Source organism: Tinamus guttatus, unplaced genomic scaffold (assembly GCF_059628265.1).
Source record: "Tinamus guttatus ecotype Peru unplaced genomic scaffold, ASM5962826v1 Tinamus_guttatus_pri_ptg000018l, whole genome shotgun sequence".
NCBI classification, from domain to species: domain Eukaryota; kingdom Metazoa; phylum Chordata; class Aves; order Tinamiformes; family Tinamidae; genus Tinamus; species Tinamus guttatus.
Window position 1 is genome coordinate 861,186 of NW_028288552.1, and position 21,584 is coordinate 882,769.

Sequence of the window (21,584 nt, forward strand, 5' to 3'; positions counted from 1 at the left end):
TTAGCGTACTGTTGCTAGTTGGACAGGAGGGACTGCGGAGCTGCGCAGCCAGGGCAGGGCCGGGAGCCGCTGCCGAAGCCGCTGCCCGCCCAGCTCCCCGCGCGGGGCGTCCGGCCCGGCCCGTCCCGTCCCGTCGGAGCGGCTGCTCGCGCGGGGTATCCCGACCCGTGCCGAGCGAGCCATTCCCTGGCACTCTGACATACCCCAGTGACACAGCTGATGTCTCTGGGGTACGTTTGCATTCCAGGAGGAGGAATGTTGCTTCTAAAGGACTCGCGGGTGGTTTGGAGAAGCCAAAGCTATTTCAGACTCTCTGTTCCTTAACTGAGGCTGCAGTAAGCAGGGACTACTAATTCAAAGTCAGTTTTTATTAGATGTTCAAAATTATGTATAATAAAAAGAAAGAAAGAATGGGAACAGGAAGAAGATAGGTAGGATTTGGAAAAATCCCAGCTGCTGAGGCAGAGCTGGTGTATAACTGTGTAGCTCTACTGCACACAACCAAATGGGAATATTCCGCCAATTTACACTAGCTGAGAGTTTGGCATATAGCTCATTTGTGAAAGAAAATGTAATATGGAATTAAAAACACCAGACAAGCTCTTCACTTTATCAGCTTGATGCTTAATGCTACTCCGATGGAGCAGAAAATTACACTCCCACTTCAGCGATTATGACTTTTTCAAGTAAAAAAAAAGCTGCAACGAGAGCCAAAACAGATCAGCTGAATTGCAGCTCTGAAGTCTATTTCAGTTATGTGTTTCTGGATGATAATTTTCTGTTTTATTGGTTATGGAAAATTAATCAAATGTTTGATTATTTGTAACCTGCTTTCTCTTCATTTTTGGTGCCATATTATTTAATATGTGTGATTTCTAAAAGTAACAGAATTAGCTGAGGACTCCCCAACAGTATATCCAGGTCTTTCCTCAGGCTTTTAACTATTTGATAATTTGCTACAATCTTTAAATTTCCGTTACACATTTTGTCAAGGCCTTCATCAGTTATGGATGCAGATGGCGGGAATATTTTTGTCTATATATGCATATATGTGTAAACTATATGCATATATATAAAGTATATGCATATATAAATACTAATATATGCATATGTACACATGTGTATATGTGTATGTTTGTATATACATACACACAGACATATATACATACATATAAGAAATTCTTTGGCATTGGACAAGAATGAAACTAGTGGATTTTTTGAGGATGATATTCGAAACCTCCTTGTAGTTTAACAGAGAATGATTTCCTTCACAGAAGACAGAGGTGATGGCTGGTTGAAAGTTGTGTTCAAGGATTTAGTGAAGGAGCTGTAATTCCCACTAGTAGTGTCATTTAAAAACTGTCAAAAATTACTTTATTCTCTAAAGTCGATAGGAATTTTCTACAGGGGGCTAAGGGAGAACCCAGGGTGATTGTCACAGCATCTGCCAAAACACATGTAAGATGTCTGGAAGAGAACTGCCATTCCTTGCGGCTTCTCTGGATTTGCTTCTGGCCTGGATTCCACATAATTTGGAGTGACCAGGGCCTTATTCAGACTAGTTATTAGGTCTTTCTTTCCTCATGAATCAGAAGACCTGTTTATTTCTTAATGTGTTTTATATTCTTGCATGCAGTGATTACTGCCACACTATTTGAGGACTTCAGTATATTTAATGTGAGGTAACATGTTAGGGAAATGCTTTTATCTCCTACTGTGTAAGTAAGTGAGGAACCGAGGTCAAGAGAAGAAAAAGGCTTTTAAAAAAAATGGTCCAGATGATTTGGTCCAGATCACGCAAGAGGCCAGGCAGTCTGGAATGCAGGGCACTGGGACAGACTCCTGTGACCTCTAACAGCAGCAGGGCAGACACTGCAGTCACGGGGAATTCTGGAATGGGGATCCGGAGGGCGCTGCCTGGAATGGGAAGGACCCAGGCCCGGGTGCAAGTGCCTTGGGGCTTTTGGTGACTGACTGTTGTGTGGAAACAAAAGCCTGCATGTGGCATCCAGTGTTCTGCTTCTCACATGTGAGGCAGATGAAACAGGATGTTCTTTAACCTGATTTTTTAATCAAAATTAAGTTAACAACTTATTTAAATCTGGAAAACAGTAGGGAGGAGGCGGGGACACATGGGGAGAACATGTCCTGAATCTGTACTCATGGTTTCCTCTCTTTCTTTTTCAGTGAGTATGTTTTTGAACACATTAACCCCCAAGTTCTATGTTGCCTTGACAGGCACTTCCTCTTTAATCTCGGGACTTATTTTGGTAAGTACCAGATATATTAATATTACTTTACATACTGCATCTATTACCCAAAATGTGATTTGAGGCTGTGCCCAGATTAATGGTGCCTTGTTTTTTTCCTAAATTTGTATTTCAACTGCCCATAATTTCTTTTATTGCTTTTCACTTTAAAAAAGAAAGTTTTCCATGCTGGGTGTCATTGAAGAAGATAATCTTGAATGACAGTGTGACCGGTAGCAAACAGCCAAATAATGATTCAGAACAAGTGTTTGCATGCTATGCATTTCCATCAACAAGTACTGCAAAAACAGAGAGGAAAAAGAGGAGTGAGAGAGAGAGAGAGAGGAAGAAACTACCTCAGTTTAGCAAGCGCCGTTGAGAATATTACAGCAGGACTCATTAGGAAAAACAGCAAGTTGCAATATAGCAATGAAGGCAGTTTTAGTGCCAGGTTTCCAAGGGATAATTATTTCAGCTGTTCAGTTCTAAAATCTTTCTCAGTATATGTCTATCCTTTTGTTTTTAGGCCTATAGAGTATTTCTAAACCTTGTAGGGAGGAAAAAAATCCTCCCTTATATAATCCCCGAGGGCTTCTTTGTGCAAACTGATGCAATGGAGTGAATCATAATGCCATGACAGGGCAGAAGTCCAAGGCAGAGCATTTGTGCTGGATTTTATTCAATGTCTTCACAGAAACAAACTTAAGCAAAATATCTAAGAATCTTCAAGAGGTACTTAGGGCCTTTGGGTTATACTGGGCTGTTCTGTGTCTTAGATGCTGAGAGTTTGTTTTCTGCATATACAAATCAAGGTTGTGTTCATTTTCCTCTAGTTTGTTCAAAGAGTGTTAAGTCCTTTAGTTTAAAAGGACGCTGCATGCCTCTAAGGTTTGCTGGGTAAGAACGGCAGATGCTTTCTTCACCATCCAAACATGGCACATAACTGGGAGATGAGTTTTGGGAGTGTAGTGATCCCAGTGGAAAGCAGCAAGAAAGAGACTTGTCTCGGGGCTGGTTCCCTTCACCTCAGACCTGCTCCCCGCAAGGAGCCCTAACGAGGCTCCTCCCTAGGCCCCTCAGTTCTGTGTGGGGACTCAGGGCCTCTCTCTACAATCTGGCTGACCGCAGACGTAGACAGAGAAGCTCCCTCCCCTTGCATGCTGGCAAGCCGCTCGCTGGCTGCTTGCAGGGTGCCAGGTGCAGCGCCGCAGGCGCACCGCGCTTCTGCCTCGCTCTGGGGCCTGCTTGCAGCAGAAGGCAATTACTTAATGTTTGCACCTTGGGCATTCATCAGGCGTGTATGGATTGAGCCCCAAAGCACAGGACAGAGCTCCAGAGAAATCACCGTTCTTTTCAACTACAAACACTGAGGTCCAGGGGCCAAACCGGTGGGACTTGGATTCAGTTCAGGCCAACTAAAACGTCTGGGAGGAAAGTGCTGCATGCTAAATTCAGTAATCTCACCCAGTAAGAAATACTCAAAGACCTCCACCAATGTGACGAGGAGAAGTGAGAGGAGCATATTTACTGTTGGAGAGTGAAGACAGGTGGAGGAAGTGGCAAGAGAAAGACACATCTGTGCCCTGTGGAAACATTTAACAGAATTAAATCCAGGGAATCTGAAGAGAGATGTAACTATGTGTAGCGTGACTGCAAATGCAGTTGCATTTTGTACTGTAGTCTAGAAGGCATTTTTGAGGAATGAGTTCAGTAGGAGACTTCGAGAAAAAAAAAGTCTAGATATTGTATTTTGATGGAAAAGAAGAAGATAGGAAGGAGTTTTTAAGACCATGTTATGAAGAAGGAGAAAAATGGCAGACACAGGGGGAAAAAAAAAAAAAAGAAGGATTCAAGATTATTAGTCAGGTAATGTTGGAAGAAAGGCAGCGGCCCGAGGGGATAGAAGAGCAAATCAATCCATGAGTCACTAAGACACTGAAAGAAGGCACAACACAGCAAAATACCTGGAAATGACATGCTGTTAGTGATCAATCCACTGGTAGAAGCCTTCCAAGAAGAGATTAAACTGAGTAAGCCTTAATTGAAGATATTCACTGAATGCTTATTATGAACAAGCTAATAGAGGAGTAGGAGGCGTAGTCAGTATAACTGGGAAGATTTGCAAGAAGATCCAAAAGCTTTCTGGTGTACCTTCACAACTGCTGCCCCGTGTTCTCTGTTGCTTATATGCCCCAATCTAAATGTTCAAAGACAAACAAGCCATGAACTCGTTTCAGTTTCATGTGGTCTGTAAACTGCGTGGTGGAAAAGGAACTCAGTGGAGATGGACATGGAAAGATAAATCTACAGCTGAGACTGTGCCAGTCACTAGCCCAATTATTCTTCAAATTTACTATTTCTAAATAATCTTGCTGTTTACCAAAGGCCCTGTACCATTCTGAGTTGTCTACACTGCAGCCCAGTTATCAGGGCATTACACAGCATCTACATTTCTAAAGATTTCTTAGTTCTGCTAGTGGTATTAAATGAAACTCTTTCATAAAACAAACATTCTCTTCTCAAATCTATATCACCGAGGTATTTGTCAGACTAGAAGTACTAATATTCCTTGGAATTTTCCACCATATGGTCTGGCAGATCTCTTTCCATTATCAGCTGGCTGCAATTCCTAATCAGAAGGAGAAATCACAGTACTGCAGGTTCTGAAATGATGGAAAATTCCATCATTTCAGAAGTGTGGTGACTGATGGAAAAATGAGTGCTTTGCTTTTCCTATTTCATGTTTAGGTCATGAAACAGTGACTCTGCAAAGTTCAACTTCGGGGGAATCGTACACTATATGACAACTTTACAAAACATTCATTACTCTTCCATCTTATTTCATCTCTTATCTTGCTTTCATTCCTTGGGTCGCATTCTGGCTTCACTGTAGGGAATGTCACTTTAATGACGCAAGGATTTCAACCATCTCTACTTTGCTCAATAGCACACGACAGTACAGAAGGGTCTTTTTTTCTCTCAGCTATTCTCCTTCATAACTACTTGACTACAGCACATAGCTTAAATGAAAAACTCAGAACAAATTTAATTCTTTCCTGCACTATTTCAAGCATTAAAAAATTGAACCAAATAATTGAACCCAGTCTGCATTAAAAATAATGTAGTAGAAATTGGTTCCACCACAGTCACTTTTAATTCAGTAAGAGACAGGATTCTAACTCACAGAATACAACGGACCTGTATTTTATATCTAAGGAAGCCTGAAGTTTTTCACAGGAAGGGTAACATACCTGTGTCATGAAACACAGCTAAGATCAAGGAAATGCTGTGAGCTGGTATTATTTCTGTAAGACTGCATGTCTAAAATAGCTATCACCAGAGTGAGTGTTGGATAGCAAATGCAGGTGGTGTTTGCATTGCAAACTGTCTCCATCTCAGTTCTAACAAATCACAGGCAAAATTGAACCCTAGTCTTAAATCTCCATTAGGAATGTCTTGTTACGCTGCTTCAGAGCTCGGAACAGATATTAAAGAGTTTTCTGCTGAATAATAAGGAGCGATCTGATAGAAAAATGCCAGGCCTTTGAGAGAGGAGAATTCAGTCTGGCAGTCAGTGCACAAAGAGGCCAAGCATGGGCCCTGCTGCTCCAGGCCGTACAGGACATGTGAGAGGCTCAGCACTTTGTAAGTGATGGTGCGAGCACAGGAAGCCTTAGAGAGGGTTTCAGTAACGCTGAGGAGACCTGCATTATTTTCTGTTGATATTAATTGTTCTTCTGTTTTATTACCTTTGTGTAGCCCACTGCACAGGGGCAGAAAGATGACTGAGTTTGGGGTGTTTCCACATACTGGAGAAAGTCTGATGATTTTACAGGGACAGTCTTTGGCAGTTTGAGTGTGATACATGTGAATTGTTCAAAGTTTCTGCTCTGCTCAGAGGAGGTCAGTGAAATCCATGCTGGGAGCTCCCAAGAAGCTGGAATTTGCCGGGAAGCAGAGGGAGAAAGGGGCTGCAGGAGGGCAGGTTGGTGCAAAGACAGGAGACAGGTAGCATTGAAAACTGGGGCATGCCTAGTGTTGAGAGAAGTACTGCACTTATTCCAGACAAAATATTATTTTCTTTTCCCATTCCTGTATTTTTAGGGTTAGATGTGTAAGTGGATGGTTATTTTGAATAAGCTGTTTGTTTTCAAGCTTGGCCTTGAACCTTCTCACTCTAAACTCCCTGTTAGGGACAAGTAGCAGCTTTCATAATCCAAAAACAGAGCCTAAGTGGGTGCCAAATTGGTATATTTTATCCAGAAGTAATTGGGCTGCATAGCCTTCAGCTTGGAAAGATGCCATTGAAGACACTAAAAGACTGACACTGAGACAAGTCTTCCCTAGAACAGAGCTGGGCAGGACTGGAGCATCTGTTTGAGTCCTTGGCTGTCTGGCTGTCCCCTATTGCTAAATAAAATATTGCTTGCCCCCCTTGCGTCACGAGGGGTAAGTGGCACAACCGAGCTTCCATCCCTATGGATGAGCACTCTTAGCCGCCAAACAGGATGATCTTTCCCGTAACACCTTCTGGAAACAGACCCCGTCATGGGCATTGGCCCAGGCCGAACAGTCAAGGCAACTGACAGATAAGCAGTGCGGGTTACACCTGTGCTGGGCGTCTGCTGTATTTACTGAACAGGCATAACCACTGAATGCAGGTCTGCTGCTGTGTGCCTGCCTCAAGGGAGTAACCTTCATGTTACACCCATTAGATCGAGTGACCACCCCTCCTATCCGAGTAGTATTCCAACTCTTTGGAAGGCTGGAAGCCCAACTGCAAGGTTGAATTAAAACTCTGAGCTGCAAAAATCTCCTGTAAGCAAAATTCTTTACTATTTGTATTGAAGACTGTTTCTGTTGCAGTAGAAGAGGACTATAGAGAGTATTTCCGTGCAAGAAAGGATGTCTGTCTCAGATATGATAAACGAGAAAGCATAACTCAAGGCAGCGATAGGCATCACTATTTGGTCCAGTGAGAACAAGCAGCAAAACTGTCTCCTGTGAATTGATACATATGTGGTGGAATATCTGTTCTGAAAAAACAGGCAGGAAGATCAGATAATCCAAATGATACAGAATAGATTTGTTGTTACACAGAGAAATGAAATGATCCAGGATTGCCCATATGTGACAGGAAAGATAAGAAAAGGAAGGTCTGTAATGTGTTCATTTCACAGGGGAAGGGAAGTACCTATAAAGAGAAGCAAAACCAAAAACCAAACCAAACAAAACACAACCCAAATCTTAAAACATTCAGGACAGTTAGGAGTGATTAATCAGCTCTTATCTAACCCAAATACAATTGTCACCTGTAAGTCGTTTTTTTATAGCCATGTATTGCTAGAAATCATCATTAAGGGTTTTCCAAAATTTAACTGTTATTCATTGCCTATGCCCATTTAAAAAATAAAAGAATCTGCATCTGCGTTTCTAAACACATAAACCTGGAAATGTGCCAACCACCACAGTTTTGACTTGGCTTTTGTGAAAATAAAGGTTTCAAATATCCCTTGAGAGTCTGGAGCTGTTTGGCCCTGTTCTGATCTGAAAGTACAGGCATCAACTAGGGAGAACTCAGGAAAAGCCTTTGCCAGCCTCTGATAAAGGAAACATCTGTAGTGATGAGTTCCCCCTCAGAGAAATGATGTGCCTTTGTTTTTAGAAGTGGTGCAGAAATGACCTTTCTCCTAATTTCATCTCAGATCCAGATCTCTTTCTACAGATCATTAATCCTTATAGTTAGTAATTGTTGGGCCAGGTGATCTCTCAGTTGCTGAGCTGTCAAGAGCTTGTTGACTCAACATCATTCTTAAATGGGCTGGTACAGTTAGAAATAAATTTGACTTATAGAAATAGGTAAGGTACAAAAATTCTATGAAGACATTTTGACTACAATACTAGATTACAAATTCTTGGACACCCTGAACAAAACCCACCAAGCAAAGACTGGTGGCAATTGATTGCCTTATTTTCTGAGGGACTGCATTGGTACGCTTGTTATTTCCTGGCACTGGATTCACTTAGCACTGCAAATATTTTTTTCAAAATTGTGTAAAATGATTTAGGAGCTTTATTTCCTTTTTTACAATTAATATTTTTGGAAGTCTACTGAGACAGTTACAACTGTCTCATACATTTTAACAAGCCTCCATCACTCGGCGGAACTGTAGTAGTGACAATGTGTTCATTCTCTTTGCTTGTACCCTCAGTTACATTGAAATATAGTGTGACACTTATTTAAACATTTTGAAAAATCTTTTTTCTTCCTCTTGCAGTGTGAAGCCAGCTAGATAGTCAGTAATGGCCAAGAGTTTGGAGAGACTAGCCTGGAAGCTGTTGTGCTAGGCTGTCACTTTCTGCATGTCAGCCTCTCAGAAGCCAGCCATGGGCTGTGTTGTTATGTTGTACCTGAGAAGCTGGCCCTTTTATCTGCAGAATTACCCTTGATTGAGTTTTCCATGTCTCAGCGCAAAACTATAACCCTTGATTTCCAGCAGCAAGTCCCTCTGAGGCCATGGGACAGATACAGCTGTGGCTTGAGTTCTGTGCAGTCTGTTCAAGCTTCAAAGCTTGAAGCAAAAACACAGCCTGTGGCACAGCCCCTCATGGTTGGCCATATGTTGCCTGCTTCAGTTAGGATACTCTTCTAGATCGTAAGATTTAAACTCTAAGCCCCTTAGAGCATGTTGTGTTTATAAGCACATGGGAACAGCTAAAACCAAAGATTCATCTACACCAGATCCCTGTCCATCATCTGAAACATTTGGAGAATTGCAGGCAGTAGTGGATGCCCAGGGAAGTGCATCAGTACAGAGCCAATATATAGAGATACTTTTGTCCCCAGCTACCGTGATTTGCTGTGGCAAGTACTCGCAGAAGTAACAAACGCAGTGACAAAAGCCTTGTGGTACCTACGTAAGGAGGAAATATAAACGCTGTGTGGGTTTTCAGTACTTTGCCTGGAATGCAGATTTCACAACAGTCTGGGTGTATTTATGTTCTGACATCTCTGTGACCATCTGTTTATCTTCCCAAGTTCTTGTGACCTTTATATGTTCACAGAGTCCTTCTGTCATCTCCCAGCAGACTGTTTTATTCTTCCTCGTTGATGTCTCATAAAACAGCCATTAGACTGTTTGGGGGATCAACTGATGTCCGGGGCTGCCATGTATGTGCAATGCAAATACGTGAACGTGCATATTCAAATGGCCACCAGCTAAATTCCCACTGCCCTCCAGTGCAGCTCATGTCATCTGCCTCCATATGACTGCTCTAGATTTTTTAATAACATGGCTAAAATTAAAGGCTCCCCTACTGCTGAATGCATTAGTATATCCTTTGGAGATGTCCTTAGGAGATGAACACTTTCTGACTATGCATCGTTTTTTTTTCACCTTACGGAAAGGTTTAAAACAAAAGGCTTTTTTTTTTTTTTTTTTTTAAGGCATCTCTTGTCTATAATCTCAGGGAGATAGAAATCAATGATATAAATACCTCAAGAGAGCTTCAGAAGGGAAAAATATGGAAACTGTTTGGGGTGTTTCAGGTGACCGTGAGAGGGAAAGTGTGGAGCTGAATCTGAACCTCTGTGCAGTACTTAAGACTCCTAAAAGGACTTCCGTAATTTGGTTTTGTGCTAGCCAAGCAGAACTTAAATCTGCATCTCTCACACTGTGAAGATCATAATCCACTTGCTGAAGATGAGTAAATCCCCTTGCTGACCATGGACCATTGTAGGAAGAATAAATAACCTGTTTTGTCGAGATTTTGTAAAAGATTTCAGAATCAGCATAAAACATGAAAACACTGAGGAAAACAAAAAGAGCAAGGACCATTCATTCAGAATTTCAAGTGGAATCAATATTACAAAGTACTAGCATATTTTCATTTAAAAAAAGACTGGTATTTGCTACTATTGGTACATTGATGGTTGGCTGCTGGTTTCAAAAGCAACTGCTAAGCCCCTTAGGATATTACAAATATGCATGCATTTATATTTTTTACATTACTTTTTTCCAATTTGGATGAAATGCGCTTCCTTTTCAGGTTTTAGGCAGATTTTATGCAGTTTATTCCTCAAGAATAGAATTTCTCTAGGAAAATGCCATAAAGACCTATTTAGGTATATAAGTACAGGTGTAAGAGGATCTCTTAGTCTGTAAGCCATCAAAGAGGAGTATGCAAGTAATCTATTATTATTATTTCCTATCTGAACCAAAGCCCAAACCAAAATCAATTTGAATCATCTTGAGGTCAAGCGGACAGAACCATAAGTTCCCAGTCACTCGGATTGCCCGTTTGTGCGGCACTGCCTCGCCGGGCGCCTCCCGGCTCAGGGCGTGAGGAGAGAGGGCGCGCGCGGCAGGAAGCCGTTAACGGGCGCGGCGGCCGGAGGGAGGCAGCCGTTAGCGGGCGCGGCGCCGGGGAGGCAGCCGTTAACGGGCGCGGCGGCCGTTGGGAGGCCGTTGGGCGCTAACGGGCGCGGCGGCGCGTGTCTTGCAGATCTTCGAGTGGTGGTACTTCCGCAAGTACGGCACGTCCTTCATCGAGCAGGTCTCGGTGAGCCACCTGCGCCCTCTGCTGGGCGGCGTGGACAACAGCGCGCCCAGCGCCGCCAGCGCCGCCGCCGGCGACGCCGACTCGAGCCGCCAGAGCGTGTCAGGTGAGCAGCGCGAAAACCAAGGAGGATAACCCGGCCTGCCCCTGCGTAAGGCCGCGAGCTGGCGGGAAACTGGAACCTGCAAGACTCTGGGACCTGTAAAATTAGGCGCCCACCTGCATTTTAACAGGATCAATGTTAAGAGTATGATGCTGGGGAGGTGGGTTGTGGCTAAACCTGAATAGCCACAGCATGAGCTGTGAAAGAGGTAGCCTGTAATGCAGAAGCAGCTACAGGTTTGCACACCCACAGACACCACTCACCCTTGCACATCTTGGGGCGCTGGGTAGTTGGCATCTATGGACATTTTGGTCATAGTTAAAGTCAGTGGCCAAATGCTTCCGGTGCTACTCCTTGCCCTTGTCTGTCAAATTGGTGGCTGCTACAGATTAACTTGGCTTCCCTGGATTTCTGTGGCTTGGCAAAAATAGCACTCAACCCCTGCCATAGGCAGATGGTATAAATATCATTTCATCCTGAACCACGAGACCATAGAAGACTTTCTTTAAATTGGCTTTGCTGTCAAATAAAAGACAGGACTGCTTCAATAATTGCTCCAGCTAATTATATCTTCTCAAACCCATGCAACACTCAGACTCTATTACGATAAGGCAAATGCACAGTTACAGTCCTTGTTCTGAAACTTCAGCTAAATTGCATGTGCTTTCTGTAATACCATTTCTAAAGGCAGGCAGTATTTTTATTTTCGTTCTTTTACAGAGCCTTGCAGCATAGTTAAAGCACTGTCAAGAAAATAATCAGGAAAAGATGTCGAGAATGCCCATCTGCTTTCATTGCTTGATTCGTAGGGTAATGGAAATAGTATGTAAACAACATTTGGATTTCACTTTAGTAAGTGGAAGCACAGCGGTTTTCAATAGCTTAAGGGCTTGTTCCATTCCTGACTCAGCTACTGATTTGATTTGTGACTTTGGGCAAACCGTGGTGTATTGCAGGCAGGTTTATAAAAAGAGGCCTGCATTTTTGGGTGCTGGATTTCAGGCGTTTAAGGCTTGTTTTTTGTGAGGCTGCAGACGTTAATAGCTCCTGTGATTTTCTCTGCAAGGTGTGGCTGCTGCAAAGCAGGTTGATGGTGTCTGTTTTTGAATAAATCACATTTTAGACAGTTGACTTTGACACCCTATGGCCTACTTCATAGTGCATGGATTTTTTTCTGAATAAACATAAGATTGAGGAAGTGTTTTGAGAGCCTTACCTCAGCAGTACATTTGTATGAGTTTAGATTTCTTTTTCATTATGCATTTTTATATTGCTGTAGTGAATACACATTTTTTTGCCCTAATGGTAAAGGTGATACTCAATCTGAAGAAACCAGCTCTTACGTGATGGGGACAGGGAAGCATCAGTTTTGCCTTGAGACAGCTTGTGTGCTGCTACAGCTCTCACATGCACCATCCCTGGAAGCTACTTAGCACGTTTCAAAGCTGAGGATTTTGCTGAGGCTCTGTAGGTGGGAGCCTCATTGCCCGGGGATTCCTCTGAGAGGTAGCAGCAGGAAACAAGTCGACCTGCCTACAATGAAACAGCCCCTTGAGCTCCGAGCAACAAGTTCTTTGGCTAAATAGGGGCCCCGGGTCCCAGGGGAACTTAGGTCCTTGCTTGGGTGACTTAGAGCTATCTGGGTGGAATGAACTGAAGACTTAAGCCGTGATTGATAGAGATGCCCAACTATTGTTGCTTCTGGCTTGAACTGTGGGTATTCACTATCTTCCTGATCTACAAGATGGAGTTTAATGGCTTCAGCCTTAGATTTATGTCTAGGTCATAATCTTACTATTGCAAATTAGTTTACCTTTCTTCAGGGATATTCTGCTAGGATTTATTAAATGGTTACTTTCCATTATAACATTATAATTTCATTAAATTTATGCCCTATGTAGGCACTTAAAATACATCAGAATTAACAAATGAGGAAAAGTCTATGAAACAAATTCAGTCAAGGAGAAAGCATTATTGTTCAACAACAGAGATACCTATATCTCTAATTCCAGTCCTGGCCAATTTTACATCTGCTCTTGCATGCTTATGAAAATAAACAAGGAAAAATAGTTTTAAAATCACAAGTTAAATGATGTAGATGGTTTCAAAAAACGTTGTTCTATACTGGATACTTGCACGTCAGGAGGCCTCCATGTAGCAGAGCACATTCAGCAGTTGCATTCCCGCCTAAGGAGAAGAAAGGCTGTGAATAGCAGCACTGCATGGGCCAGGAGACTATGTTTGGTGAACTGGGAACACCTGCGTGTGCCCATCAGCACCAGCAGTCTCACTTCAGCACATCTAGAATAGCTCCCCCCGTTTTAAAGTGGAAGCACAGTATAGGGGCTGATGGGGTTCTCCCAAGCCTCTCGATTTTTCTGATACAAAGAAGTAGTTAAGGACATATTTGCCTTTCAATTCATAGACACTTGATTCTATAAATTCCTGTAGCAGTGTTTGTGCAGGATGTCTGTGCAGGTAGCCTTGTTAGTCATGCCACAAGAAAAAGATCGAGTGTTCAAAACTTGAGCACTGAATAAGCATCTGAAAGATGAATCTTCAAAAAATCCTATTTGCTTATACAAAACAAGGACATAAGTTATATAATCTGATTATTTTACAATGCAACAGAAGAGGCAAGCTTTCTAGTTTGTCATGAATCAACAGTGGGATATTTCTAGCACTATCCAAATAGGCGAAGATGGCTTTTTTACTTGATTCAGCCTGTCTTCCTTTGTTAACATTTGACTTTTGTGGAGTATTGCAGTAGGTGTCTGTGTCTTATCCCAAAATTTTGGGATAATTTTGTTGTTGCATTCAGACATGGTATCAGCGGATATCAAGACAAACGCAGCAAAAGAACACCTCATGTTTAACTTGTCAAACTGTCTCCAGGACTGAGGATGGTAATAAAATGGCTTCTACTATTCCCTTTTTGTTCCCCAGCACCCCCTTTCTTTACTGTGGTGATTAAGTACTGTGCTTGGATCAAGCACAACTAAAATTTAAATAAATAGATCAAAAAAAAAATGGTATTGTTGTGATCAAATTCCTGTTACCTAATCTTGTTTATTGCAAATACAGTAAGCCAAGCCACTGAATTGTGCCACTGGGGAGGTTGGTGTTTATTTAATATCTATTATAGTGTTTATTTAATATTTATTATGGTTTGAAAACCATATTCTATTTAAATTACCAGATTAAATCTTGTCCAACAGCCATACCCTCTGGTGTGCAGCAGAATGGCTCAGTGTTGGTGAAGCGCTTTTGCTAAAGCTAATGGAGCTCTCCAGTATCAACTGCCTGTGGAAGCGGCTGCCTAAAGGATGCCGCTGTATCATTAGTACTTTTACTCTTCCTAGTCTTCTTGCCCTTTTCTTGTCACTGGCTCGTGCATGTGTTATCTAGCGGAGGGACCATTCTGAAGGCCACATACTGTGTCCTTTGTTTTTTTGTGCAGCTGCAGATGCCATTATGCTATTGCAAATAATTTATGTAAGATGCTTCCTCTTTAGCTTCATATTCAGAAATGGGAGATAGGTCCATGAAAAAAGGGAAAGATTTGACTTGCCATTCTTTGTGTCTGTCTCATACTTTAATGGAGCAGACGTAAAGAGAACAAACTTTAATGTCCCATATGTTATATGCAGTAGGTACCCTGTTGACTCATTATCTCACAAAGAACATGCTGCAGTGACCTCCCTAGAAGTGGTCATGTAACTTCATAGTGAAAAATGTACTGGCTGACATTTGGTAGTGGAAAACAGCTGGTGAAATGCTGGAGGGCCAGAACTCCTGATGGGCGTTTGCAGAGCCCTCAATGAGGTGTCATCAAGAGACTGACTTGTGATAATACAGCCCTCTGTCCCCCAATGACTTTTAGACTTTGTTGCAAGTACTGAGTTTGATTCTGGTCCCACTGTCACATTAGTAAATTGTCTCTTTGTTGAAAGAAAAAGAATTTTACTGATGTTAAATAAGAGCTAAACTAGAAAAGCCAGAATTAAGACCTCTGCTTATAAAAAGCTATAAAAAATGATCTTGTGTTTTTTTTGAGTACTATCTAAATGAAGTTTTTGTGGATTTTCTTATCTCTTCCTGCCTGTGATTTGAAGATTTTGCATTTCTTTTTTCTTTTAAAAGAGAAATGTATGAAATGCTTTTAGTGTTCCCATAACTTTGCAATGAACTCTTTTCTGGCAATCAACCATAGACTCCCTTGTCAATCTTACTGTGGCTGTAACTCAAGTGAGGTCAGCATAGCCATGTTGCTATGGATTTTTATTTCTAAAGCTAAAGATGAATTAAAATTAGCAATTGTACATATGATTCTCAATGACTTGCAGTATTAGCTAGACAGTGAAGTTTCCTTATAGAAATAACAAGTCCACAGGGAATGAGTTAATTGCTTAGTTTTTTAGTGCAATAACCCCAATATGATCCCCTCTTCAGTTCTGCCTTATGGTAAATGGAAGTCCTGACGCTAATCAGTATTATCTTTTAGTCTGGCATTTGGAGCTTTGTTAGAGGCTGTTTATCTGGAATGCTGTCATTTGTTAAAACTAATTTGTAATGAAATTAGTATTTGAAAAGAAAGTGGACAGACAGTCAGGCTACCACCTGTCTCTCAGTAAATTTAATTTTTCCATGTTCAAAACTCAATTGCTAAGACTCATTCAAAGATAACTGATATTTCTGACAAACCTGAGGTAACACTGTAATTTGGAAGAGACTTCATTGCGTTTCTGTTTTTGTTTATAACAGAATGCAAGGTCTGGCGAAATCCCTTAAATCTCTTCAGAGGAGCTGAGTATAATCGGTAAGTGCGACAGTGCAGTACGAGGTTAAGGATCTTAATTGTAGTTGTTCATTAACTCAACTCTGAGATTGAAAAAGAAAACAAAATTGTTGACACATGCACTTGTGCCAGGTTTTTCTGTCGTATGTAAGATGTTTCTGAAAGAAAAGGAATTTAAATTCATTCTCAAGTTTTCTGAGTAAACATCAGTTTATTTCTTCAATATTTCTGAAGTTTTTATTATTTTATTCACTTATAAAGTGATTTTTTTGAAGTTAGAAAAAATGGAAAATGTATTTTCAGTGCATCTAGCATGTTAATGTAGTAGTTCTGTTCAAGTCAATTACATCAGGCAACCTAGTGAATTGCATCAAGCTTCCATGAAGTCTTAATGTGTGAATGTGTGTGCTACACCTTTCCTGCGTGCCTGTCTTATAGCCCCCTCCTTAGCTTAGGGTCAGCTCCATCACGGCACAGGGAAATGCAACATACATTGTTAAGGAGACCAGCTGGATTATCTTAGTTTATGCCCATCTCTGGTGTCAGATGTTTTCCTTTTCTGTAAATACTGCTGAATGTGGGCTTGTTTAAGCGGAGTGTTTCTTTGTTGGCATCTTTGCAGGTATACGTGGGTAACGGGGAGAGAACCCTTGACCTACTACGATATGAATCTTTCTGCACAGGACCACCAGACATTCTTTACATGTGACACGGATCATATGCGGCCTGCAGATGCTAGTAAGAGACCATCTGAACAACCGGTTTTGCTAATAGGTTAACAGTGGTTTTGAACTGGCATTATAAAAACTCAGCCAGGTATCAGTTCCCTCAGGTAGATTAATAATGGCAAAAGTTTCATTGTGTTTGGAAAGCTGTTGGATGAATGACGTTATAGGTCTGTACAAGTAACTGTAAGTTACCTAATTTGTGTCACTGTATTTTGTTCTACTTCCTTGCTGAAGTCTTTCAAAATACCCCTTAGAGTGTGTGAACCTGAGTTTTCTATCTGTTTTCTCAAAGTGGCTTCAGACATGTACAGCTTAATTTGCCTCCTGCTGCAGTGTGTAGTATGTAGAGTTATGTTCTCAAAACACCATTTAGTCTACACTGAAACTCAGTAAACCTGTATTTTGTTCCTACTGAAGTTGGAAGTTGCCCCCAAAATGGGAACAACACATTTAGAACTGAATTTGATATAAGGGTCTTTAGTTGTATTAAGCTTTTATTGTTAAGCAATGACTTTGGCTGTGCTAAAATTTTAGTACAATCATGATTTTGATTGTCATAATTTGTCTCTGAAGAAACAAATCTTCTTTGTCTCTTAGGGAAATGGAGAGCCTGACTTTTGGGCATTCCATTCTAGGGGCCTAATTGCAAAAGAGAATATATTTCAGATGCAGAAGAAATGTGAATCCTCCACTATGAACTCAGTGGGATAATGCTGAGATAGTCTGATTAGCTTGTATGCTATTTCCGTTTAGCACTCACATGAAGCAACACCATGGTAGTAACTGCAATAGCATTCCAGCTTTCTTTATATTCTTTCTTGCCCTGTGCAGCCTAACTCACCAAGAGGAAAATGCTGCTTGTTCTCTCTTTCTTTGTATGCCACTGTATGAAGCTGGCACAATCTAACTCTCAAACAAACTTACACGAGAAAAGAAGTTTAATTAAATGAAAGTAGAGGTTTGAGTATTTGGGGCGGAAGCTCATGTTGGTTGTATATCTTTCAAATGATCCCTGGGCTTTTTGAAGTGATCTGTAGTGAATCAGACCATAATTTTTTGTTTTTATAATGCAAGGGATTTTCCTTAATACTATAATGACTGATATGCCCTGTTCTGCTTTGTTTATTGAATAGTAATGCAAAAAGCCTGGAGAGAGAGAAACCCACAAGCCCGAATTTCTGCAGCACATGAAGCTTTGGAATTGAATGAGTGAGTGACAACAACATTAACATTTATCTTCTGCCTTTCAAAAGTCCACTTGATGATAGCTTAAAGCGGGAAGTTTATTACAGTAATTTTTAATCACGATTGCAGGCCTGTCACAGTAAGAGCTGTAATGGGAAGAATAAAGCAGAGCTGCATGTTGTGTTAAGCAGCCAGCGGGTCCTTAGGGCACTGGTGACCATGCGAGTCTTCCCATTGATGTCAGTGGGCTTTGGATCAGGCCCTGTGTCGGCAGGGGGAAGTGGTCAATGAGGTGCATTCTGCTCAGCATATGACATGGAGACAACATGAGTTGCCTTCTGGATTTCTCAGTTGTCCTGTATAGAGGCAATAAGGAAGGAACTTGTAAACACTTTCTGAAGTATTGAGTTGATAATGTGTGGGAATATGATGTAAATTTATGTGAGAATTGCAGAATTTGTGAAGAATGTAAAGAGGATGTGGCCAAACTCTTCTCAGTGGTGGCTAGTGACGTGATGGGGGGTAACGGGTATATATTAAAACATAGGAAGTGAAATCTCCATATGAGGAAGAACTTTACTGCGAGGGTGAGAGAACCCTGGAACAGGCTGCCCAGAGAGGTTGTGGAGTCTCCTTCTCTGGAGATCTTCCAAACCCGCCTGGGTGTTGCCCTTTGCCCCGTGCTCTGGGTGTCCCTGCTGGAGCAGGGAGGTTGGGCTAGATGATTTCTAGAGGTCCCTGCCAACCTCAGCCATTCTGTGATTGTGTGTGGTTTTGGCTGCTTATGAGTCCATCATTTATTTTCTCAATGAGAAACATAGAATGACGAGTTTTCACAATAAATAGATGCTTGAAAGGTCTAATTAGACAGCTAAAGGCTCAATGAGATGACTCACACTCTGCATTTTACATTTATTTGTATTTCTAAAGCTCCTTCTTGGGCGGGGAGGAAGAAGTGGGGGAAAAGAGAAGATGGAAGGGGAGAAATCTGTTCTGTTGCATTTGTAGTCTCTTCAAAGCTTATTGTGTTATTCTTCTCTCATTTTCTTTCATGCCATTTTAGTAGTGGAGATGTTTGATATTAAATCAATAGTGCATAAAACTAGTTTCTGTATCTAAAATCAATTTTAGCAACATAAGATCGTGCACAAGTAAGATAGTGGTTTACTTTCTGGGCAGATTCACTAATTTTAATAGGTTTATTCAAGTTCTGAAGTGATGCAGTTGCTACATAAGCAATATGTTAGTCAGAGTAGTTACTTCACAAAGATGAATTGAAAGCCGTATGGACAGAACTCCATTGCCTCTGTATTTTGTATGTTCTTGCCAGTTTACATGTCTTTGAGCAATATTTGCTTGAACTAACGTTCTTATGGTTTTGCCTCTGATTCTTTTGCAGATGTGCCACTGCCTATATTCTCTTGGCTGAAGAGGAAGCAACAACAATTGTAGAAGCAGAGAAACTTTTCAAGCAAGCTCTGAAAGCTGGAGAGGGCTGTTACAGGCGTAGCCAGCAATTGCAGCACCATGGTGCCCAGTATGAAGCTCAACACAGTAAGTTTTTGGAGGGACTAGCTGCTTTTAGTAAGGGAGAAGGAACTAGAATATGTCCCTAGAGCCAAACTGTTGTGTTTCAGTGTTTTTGCATGGCTTTGTCACTGTAGTGGCAATGCTCAGATTGCACCTATTCTTTGTCATGGCAAAAAAAGAAAAAAAATTGTAACATTACCTAAAAGAAAAGATAAAGTAGCAGATCCAAAGGAGATGCGATATTCAGAACACAGTGGACTCTCTCTGCTTTAGAAAGTCACACTGAAGTGCCTCTAGTGATTTGAAAACATGTTTTTAAAAGATAGTAAAGAGCCATGGCAAGAAGAATGAAGTGATGCTTTGCCAGTTTTTTTTCATCACCTATAAGGTAAATATGTACATCGCATAATTCCGTCGTATGCTTAAGAGTAATAGGGCCCATTCACCAGTGTGGTATTAGAAAAGTTAGGGCCACAGAAACATTAAAAATGAACAACTGGAATAGTACAGTGCTCTAGCTGAAACTCTGTTTTTTTATTTAAGTTTTGAATAAGTATATTTAGCTGATATGACAACTAAATTTAGTAGAAGCTTCTTAAATCTCTCAAAAATACATGAGGATTAAATAAGTGAATAAAAAGATAATTAAAGCAAACAGATCTAGGTTATTTCTACCATGGCTTCCTCAGGCAAAAATAATACCAATGAATTACATAAGCACAAGCACCGACATATTTCTGGGGCTTATTCAGGTTTCTCAGGATCTGAATTCACAGCCTCTGGCTATCTCACGTATTGGAAGATTGCCGATAAAAACTGTACATAGTGAAATTGTCTGTTATCTCTGGCTTCAAAAGTGCATGCAAGTCTATACCTGGAAACCTGAGGCTTTACAAAGCTTGCTTAGCATGTTAAACATTTGTTGTTTATAAATTAATATTTAAGATGATACATTTATGATGATATGTTTTTTTTTTGGAGAAAATGAAAACATGGAATAGATGAGTCCTTAAAGCAGTTCCTCAGGCTCTAGCAAACTTTTGGTTGTTCTGTGAAACCTTGATTTCTGTACTTAATCCATCCTAATCACTGAAAATGAAATGAATATATGAAAAATATTCAAAAGAGTAATTAAAGGCTACAGTCTTTAATCATGATGCCTATGTCCAAGAGATCCTAGTTAAGTTTGTGCAGACGGATGTAAACATGCTGTTTTTGTAATCTCTCTGCTCAATGAAGTGTGTTGCCACTGCCATCGTCAAATTCCACCACCTGGTCCTTTGAGCAGAGGTAGCAAGCAGTTTAATAACAGGAGCACGTACAAGCATTGCCACAGAGCAGAAAGGGTCGAAAAGTGATGATCAGCTCTGGCTGTTCTACAGTAGAGGGACTAGATTGTCCCACTTGTCTCTACCTTCCAGTGCCCCCTTTGTGCACCCATAACTGTTAAAAAAGCTGCAGCCTCAGATGGTGCCTTAGATATAGGGTCCCCAAGTAGGAAGTTTTTGATTACATGCTGGGCTGTATGTGTTTTAATGGAGAGCTCAGTTCTTTACAGAAGAAGGACTATAGACAGATGTGTCTGTGCCAAGAGCACAGTTCCCTTGCCTGTGTGGCAGTTACTCTGCAGTTGTGCAGTGAGGTGGTGCTCCATTCCCAGCTCTTTGACTTTGGGATGTAAAGTTACATTTCTTCTTTTGCAAGTGAAAACCACTATATTATTTCTGGAACAATGGCAGATAGATCTATGTTTTGGTTTATCTACGTATTCCATCTCTTTCATAGAGTATTTTATGTTAGGCCATGAATTTTAAGTAACTGAACTTAACAACTTTCAAAAGATGCTAGTTTATATGAAGTGCAAGCAGCCTTCTATTTGAGGGTGTCTCATGTTAGCCACATAAAATCATTAATCGCTTCAGAAAGTTTTGACCTGAAAAGTTACCTTGATTTTGTAATAAGCAAAGGCATTTGACCATTCTTTTTGAACCAACTGGAAAGGAGCCTGGCCTGAAATGTATACCTCTTAGTTACACTACATAAAGATGTTGAAAACAGATGTAGCTAATAAATCATTTATTGAGGAGATAGGATTCAGTACAGAGATAAGGAATTACATAATATAAAATACAGCTGAAGAAATTCTTTCTCTACGTTATTTAATTTTTCTCCTAGAGGCAATCCTTTCAACCTGCTGCTTAATCTATCTGAAAATTTCAATCACAGCTTTAAAACAATTTGTAGGCACTTGGAATATTTTCAGTGCACATCTTGTGCTTATTATGAAAGACCTGAAAATGGGGCACAGACTAGTCTTTACTGACTGCGTATTACACAAAGATAATTCCTAGCAGGTGGCTATGTTTTCTCGATAGGGTAATTTTATAGATGATTAGCTGCCTGCATGTGTCCTGTCGGTCCAGAAGCATATT

At 40.9% G+C, this 21,584-nt stretch overlaps 1 protein-coding gene across 2 annotated transcripts in view; it reads left to right on the top strand.

The window, feature by feature from the left end:
* The window catches only part of ST7 (suppression of tumorigenicity 7), a 145,379-nt gene that overhangs the window by 75,549 nt on the left and 48,246 nt on the right, over nucleotides 1-21,584 (top strand). For both annotated transcript variants that reach the window (XM_088523668.1, XM_088523673.1), the window contains exons 2-7: nucleotides 2,188-2,270; nucleotides 10,755-10,914; nucleotides 15,676-15,730; nucleotides 16,332-16,447; nucleotides 17,571-17,646; nucleotides 19,022-19,176. In XM_088523668.1, coding sequence (XP_088379794.1) covers nucleotides 2,188-2,270; nucleotides 10,755-10,914; nucleotides 15,676-15,730; nucleotides 16,332-16,447; nucleotides 17,571-17,646; nucleotides 19,022-19,176 — 645 coding nt within the window. The remainder of the gene's footprint in view (nucleotides 1-2,187; nucleotides 2,271-10,754; nucleotides 10,915-15,675; nucleotides 15,731-16,331; nucleotides 16,448-17,570; nucleotides 17,647-19,021; nucleotides 19,177-21,584) is intronic.